General features: G+C 34.5%; 1 protein-coding gene across 1 annotated transcript; it reads right to left on the bottom strand.

Moving 5' to 3' along the window:
* Positions 1–806: 806 nt before the first annotated feature.
* Positions 807–15,578, bottom strand: LOC149797185 (uncharacterized). The gene is made up of 4 exons (XM_089960363.1): positions 15,204–15,578; positions 10,900–11,077; positions 6,474–7,253; positions 807–2,613 (listed from the first exon to the last, which is right to left on the bottom strand). Exons 1-4 carry the CDS (start codon positions 15,333–15,335, stop codon positions 2,087–2,089), a joined length of 1,617 nt encoding a protein of 538 aa, XP_089816489.1. The 5' UTR covers positions 15,336–15,578; the 3' UTR covers positions 807–2,086.
* Between the last annotated feature and the right edge of the window lie 5,312 nt (positions 15,579–20,890).

Raw genomic sequence — 20,890 nt, 5'->3', positions numbered from 1 at the left:
ACGTTCAACAATACGCATCTCCAAAAATGAAGATTTGACAACTGAAGTGCTCCAACAAACATCGGTAATTTTATATTTACACGTATAACTATATTTGGAATATCAAGATCCAAAATGTCGTTTCCTGAAATTGTGCACTATGGAAGTTACCTTTGTCATAGGTATAGAACAGCAATATAAAATCGCATGTATTACAGAGGTTTTAAAATAAGTGTCACAGACTTAATCAACAGTGAAATATTTAACAAAATTAGAAATGCCAATATTAAATTTTTTGCAACTGTGGATATACTTCAATCTTGGCAATTGTAAGTGAGTTAAGAAAATATATTTGTATCTGATGTGATCAATAAAGTGGAACCACTATGTTATGCAATGTAAATCTATATTATGCATTTCAGTTTTGATTCGTGATTTTAGATCGTAAAGAGTCATTTTTGTGAACACATTACGTATCATAAGGATGGTGGATTACAATTTTAATTTTGGTAAACATGTTTATGTGGCCTTTTGACCTTGGAAGGTGTAAAAGTAATGTTGTCGAAGGTGATGGGATTTTAGTTCAGGTTATTGTTTTTCCCCTTGGAATTTCTGGCCCACCTGATTTCTGATTAGTTGGCTGCTAAAGGACCTAACGTTGTTGACGGTTCGGAATGTTTTGGAAATGACCGTATGCACCCTCATATTGGCTCGGAACTTATGTATTAGTTTTAAGGTAGTAACAAAATTAATTATTCCAATCTTAAACATCTGTAGTGCAGACATTCATTTAGTTGTGTTCAATTTTGTATTTGATATGATTTATTTATTTAAATTGTTCATTAGAATTACAGGGTGATTATGAACTCTAAGACTAAATAATTATTTTGGAATTACTCTGAATTCATTTAAAAACATTTTGGATTGTTAGCATATCAACACTTTTCAAGGTTATTAGCACATCAACACAAATGATTAGACTTTATTCGGAATAACACTAGAACTCATTTGAAATGCTATATACTGCTGGGCTTGTGATAAAATTGTAAGGACTATTTTGGATATAAATCACAATACTGAAACTTATTTTTAAATATTTACTTTATATTCTATGGAAATGAATTATTTGTTGAGCGTTACAAAAGTGTTTGTTTTAGCTCTTTTCTCTTATTTAGTTTAAAACAATAGAATCTTAACACCTGCAACTACAGCTTTGTTGCATTGTAGCACATTTCTTCTGGAAAGCAATATCATTAAAAAACGAAACAAGAGGAATACACTGACAAGTATGGGCTCCTGATATCCTTAGATTATTACACTGTGAAATCTGTGTAGCTAAACTTCATGAACGAAAGTATTAATAAAGGCAATAACAAGAGCTAATAAATTAATTGAGTAGAGTGAGCATTGCATAATTAAATGTTTTCACAGATATTTCACGTAAATTTACATATGTACATTTACAAGTCAAGTTTTAATAGTCATGTAAAACTGCTCCGACTCATGAAATATAAATGCATACATTTTTAGCTCATCTCCATTTGTTGCTTATTGTAAAATAATTTATAAATAAAAAATATAATCAGTATTACATTAGTTATCATCACCAAATACTATAAAATCAGCATTTTATTCAAGCAAGATTAGGTACTGAAGATATCCTAAGACAATTACTTCTTCTGAACGAAAAGCATACATACGTAAGCAATGACTGGTGATTACCTCTAAAATGTAAACTTGCTTTAAAAATCACATTTTTGTTCACATAAAACACAAGAAAAAAGAAAGCAAGAATATATTTTGAAAAAAACTTGCTTGTATACATTTAAGAATGGACTGAAACATATTACGTAGTTGGACCAAATGTAATATATATGTTTTGTAAATTTTTATTTTTAAACCGTAAAGACAACATAACTGTCACAATGTCTTTAAAATATGAAACGAAATATTTATAGTTCACCCTCTGTATAGTTTGTTTTGTTGCAGTGTTAGATAAAATGGACAGAATAAACATTTTTTTCTTTGTTACAGACACCTGTCTGCTGGCTAATTGTACAGGACTTGCAAAGGTTTAATAATGCATTGCAAAGGGACTACTGTCATGTTAGGTTTTCTTTGTTGGTGCTTGTCGTTTAGCTTTAGGTCTCAAATTCGTCCTACTCATACGGTGATCTCTGTTTTTTTTAACTTTTGACACCCCTAATGTTTCCATTGCGGGAATAAGCATCTCTGATTTTAAACATATGTCGCTCTGATGTTGAAAAGGATTTTTCTCTGCAGGTTCAGATTTGATCAGTTTTTCCTGGTTTCTTAACTGAGTACTTTCAGACTCCTGTTTGCTTCTTTTCGCATTAACGATGCACGGGTTTTTCTTACCAGACTGGGTATCTTCTACTTGCGCCAGTTGTTCATATTGCTTGATCTTTTTCTCCAACTCTCGTTTTATTCGTAGTAAAACAGATATTTCAGTATCAATTGTCTCAAGGGGAATCCGGCTGCTAGCCATGCTAAAACCTCCATCTTCGTCCTGTCTCGTTTCAAACCGAAGCCTCTTGTATAGCTTTACAAGCCAGCTGTTTATCAGAGAGAGTTCATGTTCGGCTTTGTCAACAGCCGCTTGCTGGACGTTACCTGCAAATATAATAAATAGCTGGAATATGTCATGTTTTCAAAAACGTGATTTGTCAAATGTAATTTGCGAACATTTGCCATCGACACTAAAGTATTTCATGTTTAATATACTTGTCATTTTCAAAAGTCTAAATTATGCATGTCTTATGATTTACGGAAGAAAATTTTGGTCTTCGCGTGCAATTTCAATCAGCCAATCAACACTTTGACTCTCATGTTATATTTAAATGGCACCGTGTTGATTAGCATAACTTGAGTTAATGTGCATAAACTGAGTTGATGTGCATACACTGAGTTGATTAGCACCAACTGAGTTGATGTAAGAAGTAGAATATTTTCAAAATATTTAATGTGTATCATCTGACTAAACTAAACTAATTTGTAAAATATTTTAATGTTTTGTTAAGTCTATGATATGAATTATAAGATGTCTGAGATACATTTATCATTACTGGTCTATGGGGCCCCGAGTGGCCGAGTGGTCTAAAGCGCCCTCTCTCAAGGATCACTGCCATCTCACCTCTGTCTGCTTCGGTTCGAGTCTCGGGCTCGGCCAATGTGGATATGTGAGAAATCTTGCCGGTAGCTTCTCGTGGGTCGGTGGTTCTTTCCGGGGTTTTCCCGGGTTCTTCCTCCACCATTAATACTGGCCGCCATGTATAGCCGATCTTGTGCTGAAAAATGGCGTTAAAACCTATACCAATCATTACTGGTCTATATCTATAATGACAGTAGTTTCCATATTTGGGGTTCTTAATTTTCATACAACCTAGTAAACTATAGAAATAATATGCATACAGTTATATATGAACCTCAATGACATTAATTTAAAGCAACTGGAGTGCTTTATCATTATTTAAGATTATTTTCACGCTATTTTTTTATTTTTTTTATCATGCTTACTTAAACGGAAATGGAAAGCTTTCATACATTAATTATGCTGGTGACATTCTGAGCAGTGACCAATCTGACGCCTAAAGCAATATCAGTCTGTATCTTCACAATCAAGGCAATAACAAATTTGATCGAACAGCAATAACTACGAAGTGCACAGACCCAACAAAACATAAATAATTTGCTGCTATAAAGAAACAAAGAGTTTTTGAATTGCCCTCTGATAATATAAACCTTGTTCCAAATTAATGACGAAGTTTCAAATATTACACGTTTACTGAATTATTAAGTCACTGAAAACAAAACAATCCCGCCCATTTTCTTCAATTAAGAAGAGCTATTTACAGTGGCGTCAGTAGGGGGTGCAGACCGCACCGGGTGGCACCATCAGAGGGGGTGACACTAAAATGGCTGTCTATACAATTGTTTGAATTTTTGTGCAGGAAGGAGGTCCAAGGGGGTGACATCATGAGTTACCCCACAGGGTGACACCAACCCAGGTGACACCACTGGCTGTTTAATCAAACAATGACCTTTGTCACAAATGTATTATTAATTCAACTCCTTCTGAATATTTGTAAGACTTACGTTCTGGGAAAACATTCTTTAAAAAAAAATGTTTGTCACAGTTTCTCTTTATGACGTTTGCACCAACTTTATAGAAAGATCTCGCATTGATCAAAAATAAAAACACATTCAACTCTGATGTCATTTTAAGGTTGTTAATCACTGTGTAATTGAAAACAATGTGCTTTAGCCATTTTGATACAACTAGCATCTTACAAGAACGATTTGCTTAAATTGTTTTGTTACTATGATTCCAAAATGAGAGAGAGAGAGAGAGAGAGAGAGAGCTAGAGCTACCGTACGACCTGTTAAAGTTTATCCAGAAAGGGATAGTGTGTGTCAGAGAGTGATTGAGATAGCGGTAAAACAACTGACAACAGTGTAACACTAGATTTGTTGAACTAGCCAAAGCACTTCTGACTCACAGTGAGTCTTTGTGAAAGGCAGTTTCAAAACTGAGACAAACAAGACAAAGAATAAACATATAGCAAAGTTGAATTCACAAAATTATACCTGTCCTTTTGGATTTAATTAAAGTATTCTTTCAAAATTGTGGAATTGAACCATACTGGTTTGAAGTCTAATGATATAATCGCTTAATCACATGCATGGGTCATATCTGCGCTTTACCGTTCAGGGCCGGACAATGTCGAGTGTTTGGGTGTAGTGGTCCAAAATTTCAAAAGTGCACCGACTTTCCTCGAAAGGGCACCAAAACAAAAGTCTGTTTCAATTTACTCAGAGTGTGTCTAATACCCAATAAACGTGAGCAAGAATAAAACAATGGTCATATTTAAAGTGACAGGTGTCTTTACGTTTGAGTGTATGCATACGTTTTGTTTTTAAGCCTGGGCGTGTTTGGAAACCACAGATGCCCAACCCCGATCTGGTCCTGACTGTGTTCAATTTTGAATGTTATGTTTATTTTTTAAGGACTTTTCTTGCTAGAAGTATCATAATAAATGCTTGTCTGCATCTTTGTTTATACCACCCCCTTGCAGCAAAGAAGTTCACATTATCCTATATGTCATATTTTATCACCACCTGACTTTCTTTGTACGCTGTGTAAGTACTAACCCATCATGTACGTACTATCGTATCAAGAATCATGAGATTTGGTGAGGGGATGTCAATAGAAGAGAAATACTTCCATATACAGAATCAGGCCGTTCTGGTCCATATTTTACTGATTGTGGTTCTATTTTGTGTTTGATGTTCCTTTGCCAAGAACTGTTCATGCCAGTATTGCAAGAGCAATTTGCATTTCGCCTTTTACTGATGTTTGTTTTGTTTTTGGGAAGTAACTCATTATACAATAATGCCATCATGTCCTACACAGAACCATGAAACATAGCAAGGGGATGCATCTTGGTCACAGGGGCTAGTATCGTTGCTTACAATTGACCTGCCATACATGTACTATGTAATAGCTACAAGGAATTACACTTGTTTCCTTGCTCGCGGAACCTATTTAAGAAATAAACGCTGATATTTCAAGCTACGCTTTTCGTAGCTGAATAAATTTGGTACCGATAATTAGCTCAGGCATTCGACTGTGTATCCTATCAAAAGTTTGACGTAATATCATACCTTTCCCCACGCTACTGATCGATATGGTTGTGATCGCGCCAGCTTAATATGCAAGTGAGATCCCACTGAATGGAATACTATCCTCTCACTGGTTAAAAGAAAATGACGTCCTGTATTTAATTGTAACTTATTTTCAGTTGGCCAATGAGAAGGTAGTATTCCATTCAGCGCGTTGCTCTTACATATTAAGCGGGCGCGATCAGGGCCATGTCGAGCGGTAGTATAGTACGCGTTCCATATCAATGTCTATAAATTGTATATTGGGATATGTTATCCTCAACATATTAAACGTGTACTGTACATGTGAATGAGTACAGGAATTTCGATACATTTCACGAGGCCATCATGTGTTGTGACATGCATGAACTATGCCTTTAATATTAACCATAATGGCTGACACTCAGAAAATACTCCAAGCCTGAGGCATTGACCCAGTATAATCTGGTTTCTAGGGCGGGGCAATGATCATATTGTGTGAAGCAGAATTTAAAAGCAATCATTTAAAAAAGAACAAAAAATCTCTTCTTTTTCTCAATTCGTTATATTACCTCTCTGATAAAAAATGTAATGTTCTTTTATTGTTTTATGTGTCTCTAATGCTCTGTCACAGGATCAAGATTTTTGTCGTCAAAGTCACATTAATCTTAATATATTTGCTGCATGGACACATTTCACGTCACCTATTGGAGACTCCAAAATGGTGAGCTATGTAATCATTCATAAAAGTTTGATATTTTACTCAGAGTAGGTCAGGTTAGTAACGACACGCATTCAAGGGATACATTTGAGAAAATACATTAAAAACTTACCAAATTCTCTAATGGTAATATTATGCATGTCGTGTTGTGACTGATCATTCTTCGCTTTGATGGGATCAGAAGCAGAGGTAGGTCCTTCAAGAATGCCATGACTACCAGAAGTTTTCCTGGGGTGAAGCAGCTTTCTCAGTTCATCTAGAGTCTTTTGTTTTTCTCCATGTTCAATATGGTGTTGAAGCTTTTCTTTTAATTGCTCTATTTCCCTGTCTTTTAGCTCCGATTCTTTGTCTTTAAGTTCAAGCTTATGGTGTAATTCTTTTACTGACATAGCATTTTCATACCTTAATCTCAGTAATTCTTTCTTCATTTCATTGTTCATCTTATCAAGAATTTTACCTTCCATTTCCTTTTCAATGCTCAATTGTTTCTTCTTTTCTTCAAGATCTTTAAGTGACATCTCTGCTTCCTTTGATATTGATTGTTTAAATCGCTCCAAGTTTACTTCACAGTCTTGTCTCATTTCTTCCAATTTTTCCTGTAAAAGCACACATAGCTTTGCTCCTCTTTTTCCAATTATAGCATAGCATGATTTAATATCAGTTTCCATTTGATTAACCCGTACACTCATATCATCCATGCATCTGTCAAGAGTTTCAAAATTCATTGTGCCAGGACTACAACAAGGAGTTGTTCTTTCAGCATTGTTATTCATTTCATATTCGGCCAGATGGAGAAGTGATTGCATTTTGTCATATATAACCCTGAGGTTTGCTTGATTCAGACTTTGGCATACATCAGATTCCAGGTCACATTGATTTCCTTTGTCTAAAGCTATTGAAAGATGACAAAGCAGAAATTTACATAACGAATATCACAAGAAAACTCCAAACATGGATAAACTGTGACTTTTGTACAGGGAAGGAAGATACAGTATTTTCAGAGACAATAAAATATCAGTTATTTAAAAGTTTCACATATGATAATTTATGGTCATTACTTATATTTATAATATTAATTTTTGAAGAAAATAGTATGTTTTAGTAGCAGAAATAGGTGTGACTTTTTCACTCTTTTAAGTGTACATTTTCTTATTATCTACTTCCAGTGAAGCTTATTGTGGCGTGCGGGTTCTAGGTGTGTTATGGTAAGGGTGGGGTACTCTCAGTATTTTTTTAAAATTATTATAGAACTCCCACCTAGGAAGTTAAATTAGTGAAAGATAGATATAAAGCTCTGAGCCCCCAGTCAGCAATGCCGACAGTAAAATGATTGAATATACAAAAAAGTGAAATTCAACGAATAACAATTTAATGACAATTAAATAGTCAAATGATTAAAATTTCCCAAGTACTCTCCTTCCGCTATTGCTTTCCACCTGTCCTTGTATTCTACTCATCTGTATATTCTTCTCTTCTATTCCTCCAATTCCTTCTCCAAATTCCTTTTCCTCCTTGACTTCTCTATAGTCCTCCTCCTTCTCCACTGTCTCCTCCACAACTCCCTTTTCTCCTCTTCGATTATCTCCACCGACTAGACTTCTCGTCTCAGACTGCTCTGGCAGTATCACTTCTGTCTCCTCTCTTAGAGACTTGGGACTCAACTGAACCGGAATTTCTGTCCCCCAAAAGCTTCCTGTGAAAACACAAGGACGGTACAATATTTTTCTTAGCCCTCTCATCTCACACTACACCCAGCCTATCATCAGACAACGGCTATTAAATTAATCGGTCAAGCATTCATTTACATCGAAATACTCATACGTTCTTGTATGGTAAAACAACCTCGTAATAAAAGCACGGTATCAATTGCATACATCAATAAATTGCGTCACATCAGTACATATTCCTAATCCCATTATACTAAACAATATCACAGCAATCAGACGCACTGCTTTATACTACAACTCATACAAAGTATACAAATATTCAAATGTCCATGCTCTGATATATCCGTACATCCATATTAACTAATCTTACACACTTCAAACATTTTTCAAATTCACAATTCAAGCATGTGTAAAATCTAAGATTTCACATGAATAAATGCACAAGTTTACTACGAAGTAACATAATGGTGAATTACAAAATTAATTCTGACCACAAGCTAAAGATCTACATAATTCTGTACATAATACTCAAGTTCATTTCTCAAATACGCATGTAAATAAAACACTACAAAGGTAATTCTATATACTAAACGATCCTAGTAGTTAAGTATACATATAACACATAATTACAATTACAATGCTGTAATAGTCTGCAAAAATCGAGCAAATAACTTACTGACCTTTACGAAGCTTTGTCTTTCCTTAGAAACTCCTCTCTATGTTTCACCGCCAAATTACGAGTGGCTTCCTCGGGGTAACCGTATATTGCTCAGCAATCTTCCTAGACGAGACTAAATTTTCGCTTGCTAGTAAGACGTTATGATTCGGATCGAAATTGTTACCACAATTCAGATTGGGTGTCGCTTTGACCCGATCCAATCAAATTTAGCGGACTATGTCCTTAACACTGTCTATCCACGTGGAGACGGATTTAGAACACGCCCCGGTCCCTCGCGGTTTCTTTGATCTAAGGACAAAGCCGTAACACATAGGTGGGAAGTCGCGTGATCCAACACATGTGTCGATTCACGATGTCGGGTCTTCTTTCTGGTCACGGTAACCTTGCGTAAGAGATTAACTTTAGCCTACCTCAGTGTTTAGACATCAAACCATGGCTTGTAATAATACCTTAGTTTATACACGACTTATGAACTGGGGCTGAGCAAACGTGACACATAATAAGAAATTGGTTCAATTCTTGCAGTCTCATTTCATCCTGATATATCCAGTAATTGCATATGTGGTTATAGACAGGCAATATCAACAGTTTTCAAGCCATCGTAGAGGTTACAAACCTGTAGATAAACTTTTAGCACATACTAAACTCTCTCATTAAAACTCTATATCATATGTGTTGAAACATAAGCCAGTAAATGCAAATGTTAATTCTCACATATACAATACTAATGATTGGGAAGTTATTGTACATTTGTGTAGAGGCATGTCCGCCCCAACCAGTAGTCATACGCCCAAAGGATGAACCAAAAGGTTTAACAGTTATTCCCATCTACAGAAATTCTCCAATCATATCCAATCTTTTAACTTCAGTCTTGAACACTGTAAGATTTGCATGGCATTAAGTATGTCTACATGAATTGACAAGCACGCAGATGGGTAGATAATATTCCCCATTCCTTTTAAAAATGACTGAATAGTGATTGTTCATTTCAACATCAAAATTATTTTGTAAATGTGACAGCATTATTAATTAGTATACTTAATTTAATTGAGAAATAAATCTTCTTATCCTTATTGACTATACAAAACATAATAACAATAAACTGGGTAGGAAGAAAGTAAAATAATGATTTTGTCACGCACATTTGGGTTCCTTCTCAATTAATGGTGCAGTAATTGACATTTATTCATCAAATGAACATCATTTAAGAATTATATTGGGGCTATATTTGAGCATCAATCAAATTTTAGTTGCCAGGGCTATATTTTCAGCATGAATCTAATTTTAGTTGCCAAAGTATCACTGAACATGTATCTTAAGTTGAAATTATGTATCTGATTGGAATTTGTCACAGTGAGTGACTCTGTTTTGATACATTACCACAAGATATGTGCAGCAGCATCCAGGACGTGGACTGGATAGTGTTTTTTAAATGTACCCATTTGATGTAAATGTAACTGTATAATACCAGGATGCAGGCCAGATGTGGCCTATGGACCGTAGATTTCTCATGCCTGGCATACTACATATGTAGATAGGCATGCAAAATGATTACTAAAATGAAATTATTTGAAAAATGAAATTCTGTAGACATGTTTGGATGTGTTTTAAGACATGTTTTAATGTGTTGCTAACTAAATTAATTTGTGCTTTTTCTATTTATTGCTTTTTTCATGCATATTTTGCAAGTCAAGACAACGTAAAATCTGTGTTACAGATGCAAATGAAATTTGGTAGGCATGTGTATAGGCACTTGTTAATAATTTACTCACATTTTGTGTTATTTGGTTAAAGTTTGCAAGTTGTATATAATTTGTGGGTAATGTTTGGTACATGAACAAATTGCTGCAGTTGGAGAGAGAGAGAATAAAAATTTCTTGAACCCTTATCTAGATTATGTTATTTAAAGCTATGTTAGCTTTTGAAAACAGAAAAATTTGTTTTTTTGCTTTCTTGCTTTCATGTTAAATGAGACATAGAGATATTACAAGCACTATCTAATTAACAATTCTTTTTTCATTTTTCCATATAGCATATGTCATTTCATTCTTCCAATCTTCAGACAGGTAATCAAGATTTCACCTCAACAACCCCATATAAATCTGTGGTAGCTGGCAAAAAGATATTACAAGGGATCCTTGTTGTAGAGGAAATTAAGACGGTTCATATGAAATTGAATACGTTTTACTCACATTTTGTTGAACCTTGCTGTGAAGTACTGATGCCATCGAGATCAGACCTTAGTGTTTCAGCCATCCAGTAACAACCTGCTTCCTCCAGTACAAGCATAAATCTGTCAAATGCATCTGGTCCCCCTTTTGGTAGTAATTTCAGTAATGTATATGTCTGTTCTGATGCTGTTGCCTTGTTCTAGAAATGGAAATACATGTAGCCCATTCAGCGAATATTAAAAACCCTTTACTAGTCTTTGTTGTCTCATCTGTGATGTAGGTATCACTCTTCTGGCAACACTCATCAATTTTCACCAGTAGTGTTACCACCTTGTGTTAAAACTTTTAATGTCGGAGTGTACACAAAGTGCTGGATAAAAAAATGCAGCTTTGACAGGTAGGACGGACACACTTCAAAATATATAATACTGAACAAAATACATGTATGTATGTATGTATGTATGTATGTATGTATGTATGTATGTATGTATGTATGTATGTATCTATGTATGTATGTTTGTATGCATACACGCATGCATGCATGCATGTATGTATGTAGGTACTTACGTACGTATGTATGTATGTATGCATGCAGTGTGTTATGTAACTGCATAACATATTTACGGCTATATGTGCCAACTAAAGGCAACATTTCCAAAAATGAAACAAAAATTGCAAACATATTTAGGCAATTACACCTTTCCAAATAAATATGAACATCAGTAATAACAAAATAATATAACCTGGGACTAAATTTACAGATAGGTCACTGAAAGTGCTGGGTGACAAAATCAAGTCATGCAATGTGTTATATTGTGATAATCGTGATTATTTCTAATTTATTAATATAGGGTTGGAATCTTAACAGTTTCCGAGTTGTGAGCCAGGACATGTTCCATGAAATAACTTGTTCACAGCATGTGAAACCAAATACTTTTCACATATATTTTGAACTAAAAGTTTTAACTGATAATTGTACAAATGAACTATTGTATGTTGACAATGCCCAGTACTTTCATTTTAATTTATTTTCAATACAAATAATACTCCATAACTACTTTAAACTATATAAAGTCTAGCCGAAAATTTATTTTCCATCTACCCTTTTAATATGGTCTTCCAAATTACTTACAGTTTCATAAAGTATTAATTGATGTTTACCTGAACAAGGAATGGATAAGCAGATAAACTAGTAAATAGGAAAAGAAAAATAGCAGCTAACAACGAATGCACATTGCATGAGACTATTATTATTATTATTATTATCATTATTATTATTATCATTTAGTATCATTACTATTAATATTATTGTTATTATTATTATTGTCATTATTATCCTTGTTATTATTATTATTATTATTATTATTATTATTACAAAATGATTGGAATGTAAAAACTGTTAATATTACTGCTAAACCAGAATTCTGATACTTTACTCTGTGTTTTTTTTGGTACACATTCAGCAAATTTCATTTGATATGCTTTATATTCCTTATTCATTACTTCCATTCAGGTATCACACCACATAAAGGACTTTAAAACTCCTATTTGACAGAACTATTTCAGCTGACATAGTAGCGGTCCTTTCGTGACATTAATGTATTGTTGTCCAAAACCCTTTTGTCTCTTTACACCCAGTGTGGACATAGATTACGTTGATATAAGTGTAACTATTATAGCGGAAGATTATATGAATACAGACAGTGCCAATTAAATTTTAAGTGCCAAAATGAAAGCAAGCATTGCGACAGTAAATTCTTTCAGAATTTCAAACTTTTAAGATAAATTCAAACATATAATATGAAACTTTTTAAAATAAATGAAATATATAGTCCACAAGATGAAATATATATATATATATATATATATATATATATATATATATATATATATATATATATATATATATATATATATATATATATATATATATATATATATAATTCTTCTCTTCCTTTTTGTGAGAGGCAGGCGAAACAGCATACGTATTTTATTAAGTCCTTCACACTTTCCTTTCGAATCTCTAAATAGTAAAGCCGTTTGAAAATGAAAGATGAAATTTTGTACATTTGTACATCATAGAAAAGTGCCAATTGTTTTTTTTTTTTATATCTTCATGGTCATGACTCAGTATAATATATACATTATAAAGACAAAGCATCGGTTTGGTATTTATTTTTTCCCTCACAATTTCCTTTCAATTCATTAGTGTTCAAGCTTGGTTTATTTCAATATATACACCATCGTTGCCAGGCGTGTCCCGTACAAAGATATAACACTGTATCTTCATCGTCAAGAACACGATACAATATTTGAAGCTTTCCCTTGAACTCTATTATTTTCAAGTCATGTGAGATTAAGGGATCAGAATTGATATACGCATATATCTTTATTTGAAGGTAAATCACACTGTGGGTCTTATGTTTAAGGTTAAGGTTACAGGTCATTATGTTAAAGGAGCACTACCCTGTGTTATACTCTGTGTTATAAAAAGAATATGAAATTATTGTCTTTGAAAAAACAACTTTGGACACATAAAATAGCTATAAAATATTTTGGCTTGCACAGATAATCGAAGCCTAACTTTCAGATTTAAAATGTGGCGACGTCGTGTTTGAGTCTGAATAACCACATGCACATTGCATCAATTGCCTGTGGAAATAACAAACTGGGAATATTTGTCCATACTCGATCAGATACGGTTGAAACCTATGACTCGGTATAAACACGAGTAAGATGAAGACCTACATCCAAAAGAATGCATGTACTTTGTGAAAAGAGCGAACGCACAGGTATTCAATCAATCAAGAAAATAAATAAAGGAAACAATATCAGAAAAACAACAAATACAATGGAACAAACGACCTATAACCGATGGAAAATGACGTAAAGTAAGTTGACAGTTGAGTGCGTCAACCTGTGATCTCCTCGTTACATATCAATAACATCGTAATTAAAATTGACTCGCAAATTAGTCTCTTTCCAGATGACTGTGTATGCTACAAATCAAACAAGGCCCCTCGGGATACAAAGATATTACAAAATGACATTAATAAACAAGAACAATCGTCACGCAAATGCGGCATGCGATTACAACCTAAAGCATTGCCACATAATGCAAATGACATGAAAGCAATACCATAAAACTAGTATATCATATCCATTGAAAGGTACTTATTCAGATCATCTGAAAAGGGATCTTCTAATTAAAGAAATATGCACCAATACAAATCGTACTTTCGGCTTCTTGTCATTTTGTCCACAAATAAATAACTTTCAGTGGTTGTGTTAGACCTATTTTAGAAAAGGAAGTTAAAATTGGGATTCCCCAATTTCCAGGCTTTAAAATATGAGATTTGTTAAAAAAAATAACCAAAAGCGAGATATAGGTTTGTTACATCCAGTTACGACTATATATCCAGATAGTATGACTTCATTACTGAATAATTTGTCATGGAAACCACTCAAGAAACGTAGACTAGAAAATATATTGGTATTTATCTTCAAAGGTCTAAGAAAACAAGGCGAAAATACTCTACCACAATTTAATAAATGAATATACTTATAAGATACCATACGCACGAACTGATACCATACGCTACAAACACAGCTCTTTTCCTAAAACAACCAAAGACTGGAATTCATTACCGCAAACATTAATCACAAATGCTAAATTCTCATAAAACCTGACTGAAAACCTTGTTACACTTTATTTAACATGTACACCTTTGATGTTTTAATGAGCTTCTTGGGCTTCTTTGCGTGTACAGTTATCAAACTGGTTTTTAGCTGCATGCGTCCTGTGAAGTAAAGCATCATCACTTTTGTTTGGTTGGTTTGGTGCTTTAGAGCACAGCAACACAAGTAGGATATTTAGTGGCACTGCAGTTTGGGTAAAGTACCTTGCCTAATGACACGCCACCGTAGCTGACCCAGGCTGGTCCAATGGTTGGATTCGATCCGGGACCCTTTCGGTCGTGAGTCCGGCATGCAAACAAATGAGCCAACGCGGCTCGCCAGCATCATATTAAATAAGTATGTTGTTATGATCCACATGGTGTCTCTTCAATATCACTCCAAATGGATCATCTTTAATGTTACCAAACACAAAACACTCGTGTCGAAATAAATACACGTAGGCCATTTTCTGTCAGTTTGATATCAGGCTGCTTGAAAACTATTCTTTTTCATTAAAATTGTTTAGCCGTGTACTTTACCTCCGGATATAAAAACGTAAGAAATATGGGTTTAAGAAAGCCAGCTTTGTTTTCTTCAAATAATATATATTAGATAAGTTTAATTTCACATGAAAGTAAGCAACCTACCTGAACTTCTTCAATCCAGTCTTCTGGTAACACATTGTGCTGATGCAATTTGCAAAGGAAATCGTGTGTAATAATTACGTCTTTCAGAAGTGTTTTATTTTGTCTCAAAACTGTACGATGATTATCTTCCATTTTTTGCTGTTTCAGTCAACACTAAGCTACAGCAGAATGCAGATGTCTATCTTCTTGTGAATCATAATTATTGATTATGTTGCCATGTTATCACTGTACGTTCTGATAGAGATGCAAAATGTGCTTGTTGTCACAGCAGTTATATGTCCAGTATAGATTAATCATTTTGTACTCTGATCTTCTCTTAATATGGTGTAGTACGTATCACTTGGCGCTATAACATGACTGTTTTAAAATCTGTATATTTCATCCAGGGTTTGTACCTTAATTATCTAAAGGTATATTTAAAACAATGCTGCGAACAAAATTGCGTCTCATCCTGCCAACCTTACATGTAAAAATCAGTGCCAAAACTGTAGCAGTTCGAATGAGTGATTTTGGATAATGTAGTGCTGACACTATTAGAAAAATACTGGGTAAGGATCGGATTATCCTTTGTTACAGTTCAGTCTGTTATATATTCACACAATCAATTTAGGCCATCATACATAACGATAAGCTTTTATAGCACGAAACATTTGAAACTTCAATAGATTATTTGTTCGCAAAGCTGTAATAGTATGAATAGTTGGGTCGTAGTATATAATAATAATAATAATAATAATAATGATGATGACTTTGTATAGAGCCTAATCTTCAGAAGCTCTGAGCGCTTTACAACATTACACAACACCTATAAGATAAAAAACATATAATGATATGATTACAAACACAAACACCATGCAATTAGAAAACATAGAAAAAACAAGCTGACAATATTTAAGGTAGGAAACATTATTAGGTATTTAAGTTTGGTTTTGCAGTCGAAATAAGTGAGTTTTGAGAGCACTCTTAAATGTGATCACTGTGTCTTTGTGTCTAAGTTCAGTGGGCAATTCATTCCACGTTGCTGGGCCCTGGTATGCAAAAGAACGCTATCCATATGGTATAACGGTACCAATTGCGCAAGTCCAGGTGGGCGGAGCTTAAGGTGTATGGAACATTGTATTCAGAATTAAAGAACAACACTAGCTGTGATTGGTGCATTATGTAAGAGTTGTACTTTCTGTTTGGCTTAAAAAAATGTTGAGCCTCTTGGCAACATGTGAGTTTGTGTTAATTTCTGTCTAGATCATATTTTGTATTTTTTATGATTTTTTTAAAATATGGTACACATGGCTGAAAATGTGCTTGTTGTGACTAGATAACTCTTACCCCTGTCTAGTTCCAGTAGAGTTATCTCTCTTAAATGCAATGGAGTACCTGGTTATGTCATTGTCAAATTGACAATCTAGCATTGTTCTATATGACAGTGTGTGACATGCATGCCCAAGTAGGACAGAAAGTATATTTATTTCACAAAACATTAGCATTGAGGTATATGGAAAAACAATTGGTACCGTGATACCTAAAGGAAAGAATAGCCTCACAGTGTATCCATAGAAACGCATACATGTGGGCGGCATTTATGAACTATACTAGTTTGATGTAGGAAAACAAATGTGTACTGAACAGTTTTGGTCAAATATTGAAAGTTCTTTAAGAACAAAATGTATGAAATCTTCAGAAAATAGCACAAGTTGGCTTTGGATGGGGACTTTTGATAACAATAGCTATGATATATATAGGCTTGTGTTACCTGATGCCTTTATGTATGTGCTGTTACCTCCTAGATTGGAATGCATGCAACAAAATAAGTTATGTAAACATAATATAATTGATTTTGGCCAAATATTGGCTATTTTACCTGCAAAAGATGAAAAATCATGTGTACAAAAACAGCTATCTTGTTCTTGTAAGACATGCCATAAACCAGGATAGAGAACACTCTAAGTACACTTGTAGATAGATCACTTGTACCATGTGGGATGTTCTGGCATGAGTTATTTTTAGGTAATTTATTAAGGATATGGTATTTCTTCCCACTTTGATTTGAATTGTCCTGCTCTAATTGTCCTTTTTTTTACACTTTCCTGCTTTGAAATTGTTCATGTAGTTAGTTCAGTTCTCTTGCATTCCCTTTGTTGAAGTAGCAGTGAATACCAACAAACAAGAACAGTTTCCTTAAGTCAGCATTTCCCATTGGCACTTGTATAAGCCCAGTTATAATCTACTATTGACTTTCAGTTAATCCTATTTCTTTGTGTAAAGCTGCTCTTGTGGAATTTCCATGTTTGGTCCAACATTACAGAATGATAACCATTTTAGTCACACAGTGCGTATTCATTCCATTCAAATCCACACTGTTCTTGAAACTTTGCATCTCATCGCAAGAATCCAAATTGGCATGAGATGATATCTGCATGGTTATGGAAGGCTGCACTCTACATGCTGGCATTGTAGAAAATATGAACTATGTGATATGAAAGAGCTGCGTCATCTTAGAAATTAAAATTACACGACTCTTGAGGTCTCCACTAAATATAGGAGTCTAAATGTTAGGTTCTCACTTTATCAGTAATGTATTTTGAGATAATTTAATTGCAATGAAGTTAATACAGGTTGTTGATGAACTCATCTATATTACATGGATACTGTATTAGAGGTTACCACACCTTATGTATATCATTCAGTTATCTCCCTTACACCAGTCATAACATTTCAAGGAAATAAAATCTCACATTTTCAGTAACTGGTTATGAAAATAAAGGGAAGATTTGTGAAGTATTATATTAGCCCTCTATCTTGATGCAAATGTAAGTAGAAGCAATTTAATAATTTCTCACAGTAAAGTTTACAAGCTTGAAAACTGATAAGGTATGTTCTGTTTGGATCTGAGATAAGTTTCTCTCTATCTTATGCCAATTATTATTAAATTCTTATGTAGAAGAAATATACTTTATATGTATCTATATTATCTAAATTATTCACCCTTTCATATTAGATGGAAATGAACACAACTTCACTTGAAATTTGGGTTCCTGTAAGGGATGTTATAGCACAGTTGCCATTGGGCTGTCCATGGACCTGTTGGGCCCTGCCCCATATATATGTCCAAGGTAAGGTCATCAAACTTTCACTTCTCATTTTCAGCATTGCTGCTTTTGCCTCCTTTAATTCCTTTGTCATAAGCTACCTCTCCCTTTTAGATAAACACTTTCCTCCTGTTTTTAACTCCATTTGATGTGCTATACTTAGTGTTTATATTTGGCATTTTTCTGTATTTTATTTCCCTAAGTTCACCCCCCAATCCAACATAACCACTTAGAAGCTGTGATTTACTATATGTGGTGACTGATTGGCTTATTGAAACAATTTTATTCACATTACAAAGGAGGAAAGCTTACTATTTGTGTTACAAAGAGGATGGGTGGGTGGACCTTTGTGTGAGGACTGGTGGTTAGTGACCTCTTGTATCTGCAGATAGTGTAAAGTGGTCAAAGCTTATACTTTATAATAAGATTGGGTCATGTCCACCTGTCTCTGATGTTAAGTTCTGCACCTACCAAACAAATATAAATTCCTTTCTTTTAGGTGAATTGTACATTTTGAAATAGGACAGGTACATACTATTTGGTACATTGACCTTTGATCTAGTTATTACATAATATGACATAATGTGATTTATCCCATATCACCTATGTGAAGTTCAATAAGTGCTGATAGGAATAAGATACAAGTCATAGTTGAAAGAATTCATTTTATTTCAAAAGATGATTTTGATGGTGCAGCAAAAGTATGAAAACAATAGTTCAAACAGCTCAATGACATTTCTATACACATTCATATAAGACATAGGTTAGTACCTCATCAAATTGTTTTTCACAAGTGAGACTAAGTATATTTGTTACTTATACAGTCCCGAACTATTTCACAGATTATTGGAAAAATTAAGGTTTGCTATAGGTATAACGGTACCAATTGCGCAAGTCCAGGTGGGCGGAGCTTAAGGTGTATGGAACATTGTATTCAGAATTAAAGAACAACACTAGCTGTGATTGGTGCATTATGTAAGAGTTGTACTTTCTGTTTGGCTTAAAAAAATGTTGAGCCTCTTGGCAACATGTGAGTTTGTGTTAATTTCTGTCTAGATCATATTTTGTATTTTTTATGATTTTTTTAAAATATGGTACACATGGCTGAAAATGTGCTTGTTGTGACTAGATAACTCTTACCCCTGTCTAGTTCCAGTAGAGTTATCTCTCTTAAATGCAATGGAGTACCTGGTTATGTCATTGTCAAATTGACAATCTAGCATTGTTCTATATGACAGTGTGTGACATGCATGCCCAAGTAGGACAGAAAGTATATTTATTTCACAAAACATTAGCATTGAGGTATATGGAAAAACAATTGGTACCGTGATACCATATGACTTTGTTTGAAAAATGGGAATAATGAGTATACGATTGTCAGAAGAGGAGCGTAAGTATCTTACTGGTGTGTACACATGAGTGAGGTCGGATAGGTATGTTGGACTAGAGCCAGTCAGTGAAACGTAATGCAGATAACAAATGATGTGCTTGATTCTGGATCGAATGGATAGCCAGTGCAGGGTACAGAGCAGCGGGGAGGTGTGCTCTGATCGTGGTACTCTAAGTATGATCCGAGCAGCTGTGTTTTGAGCTTTTTGAAGTTTTTGGAGTAGATATTGAGATGAACCAGACATAATTGAGTTACAATGGTCCAGTCTTGAAAGTACTAATGAACACACAAGTGTTTTAGTGGCATCAACTGAAAGATATTTGCGAATGGAGCTGATGCGTCTCAGCTCAAGATATGCAGCCTTGCATGTGTCATGACATGTTGGTGCAAAGTGAGAGTACTGTCCAGAGTAACACCTAGGTTTCGTCCTGATTGTGTGAATTTGATGTTGGTGTTGCTGATATTTATTGTTTGAGGTAAAGGATGTGAATGAGAAAGCCTTTATGTTGTAATCAGAATGGCCTCAGTTTTATCATCATCCATCTGCAGCTTGTTACATGTCATCCATGATTTCACATCAGAAATGCACCTATCTACACCTTGAATGGTAGCATTAACTTCAGTTTTGTGGCTAGATTTGTATATTTGGGTGTCATCAGCGTACAATTGGTGAGACACTGGATGATGATCTATGACACTTGAGAGTGGCTGAGTGTATAGAATGAAGAGAACGGGTCCAAGAACAGACCCCTGTGGAACACCACAACATAGATTAACTGGGCTGGAGTGTATCTCCATTTGCAGATACAATTTGTGTCCTGTTGACCATGTAGGACTTGAACCAGAGTAAGGCTGTATCATGAATGCCAAATACACACACACACACACACACACACACACACACACACACATTACGTTATCTTCGTATCTTCCCCAAGATTTGTCACATTGACATACTTCTCAATAGAACTACTAACGCAAATTATTCGTTGTTTTGTTGGTTTCTGATCTCATTTAGTATAAGAGCCAAAGCTTGCTTGTTTGCTTTTGTTCAAAAGGCAGAATTGTTTTGTAATAAACGTCTAACTTAGTAAACATTATCTATAACAGATGCAGTAACGACAATCCAATGTACATGTTTTGTTTTCGTGCTGTTAATCCAGCGTTAGGCATACTTTCTACACTAATCTCGGTCCCTGTTCCTCGCATGA

Source organism: Sinohyriopsis cumingii, chromosome 6 (assembly GCF_028554795.1).
Source record: "Sinohyriopsis cumingii isolate HCF-2022 chromosome 6, ASM2855479v2, whole genome shotgun sequence".
In the NCBI taxonomy this organism is placed as follows: Eukaryota; Metazoa; Mollusca; class Bivalvia; order Unionida; family Unionidae; genus Sinohyriopsis; species Sinohyriopsis cumingii.
Note: the sequence above shows the minus strand (reverse complement) of the source record. Positions and strands in the feature narration are given on the sequence as shown.

What these genes read in the sequence shown, in the direction of transcription:
- LOC149797185 (XM_089960363.1), bottom strand. Translation starts at nt 15,335, where the DNA reads ATGGAAGATAATCATCGTACAGTTTTGAGACAAAATAAAACACTTCTG. An exon ending in ACAGCAAGGTTCAACAAAAT is followed by an intron (nt 7,254 to 10,899) that starts GTGAGTAAAACG and finishes ATCTTTCAATAG; the next exon opens with CTTTAGACAAAGGAAATCAA. An exon ending in TATTACCATTAGAGAATTTG is followed by an intron (nt 2,614 to 6,473) that starts GTAAGTTTTTAA and finishes TTATATTTGCAG; the next exon opens with GTAACGTCCAGCAAGCGGCT.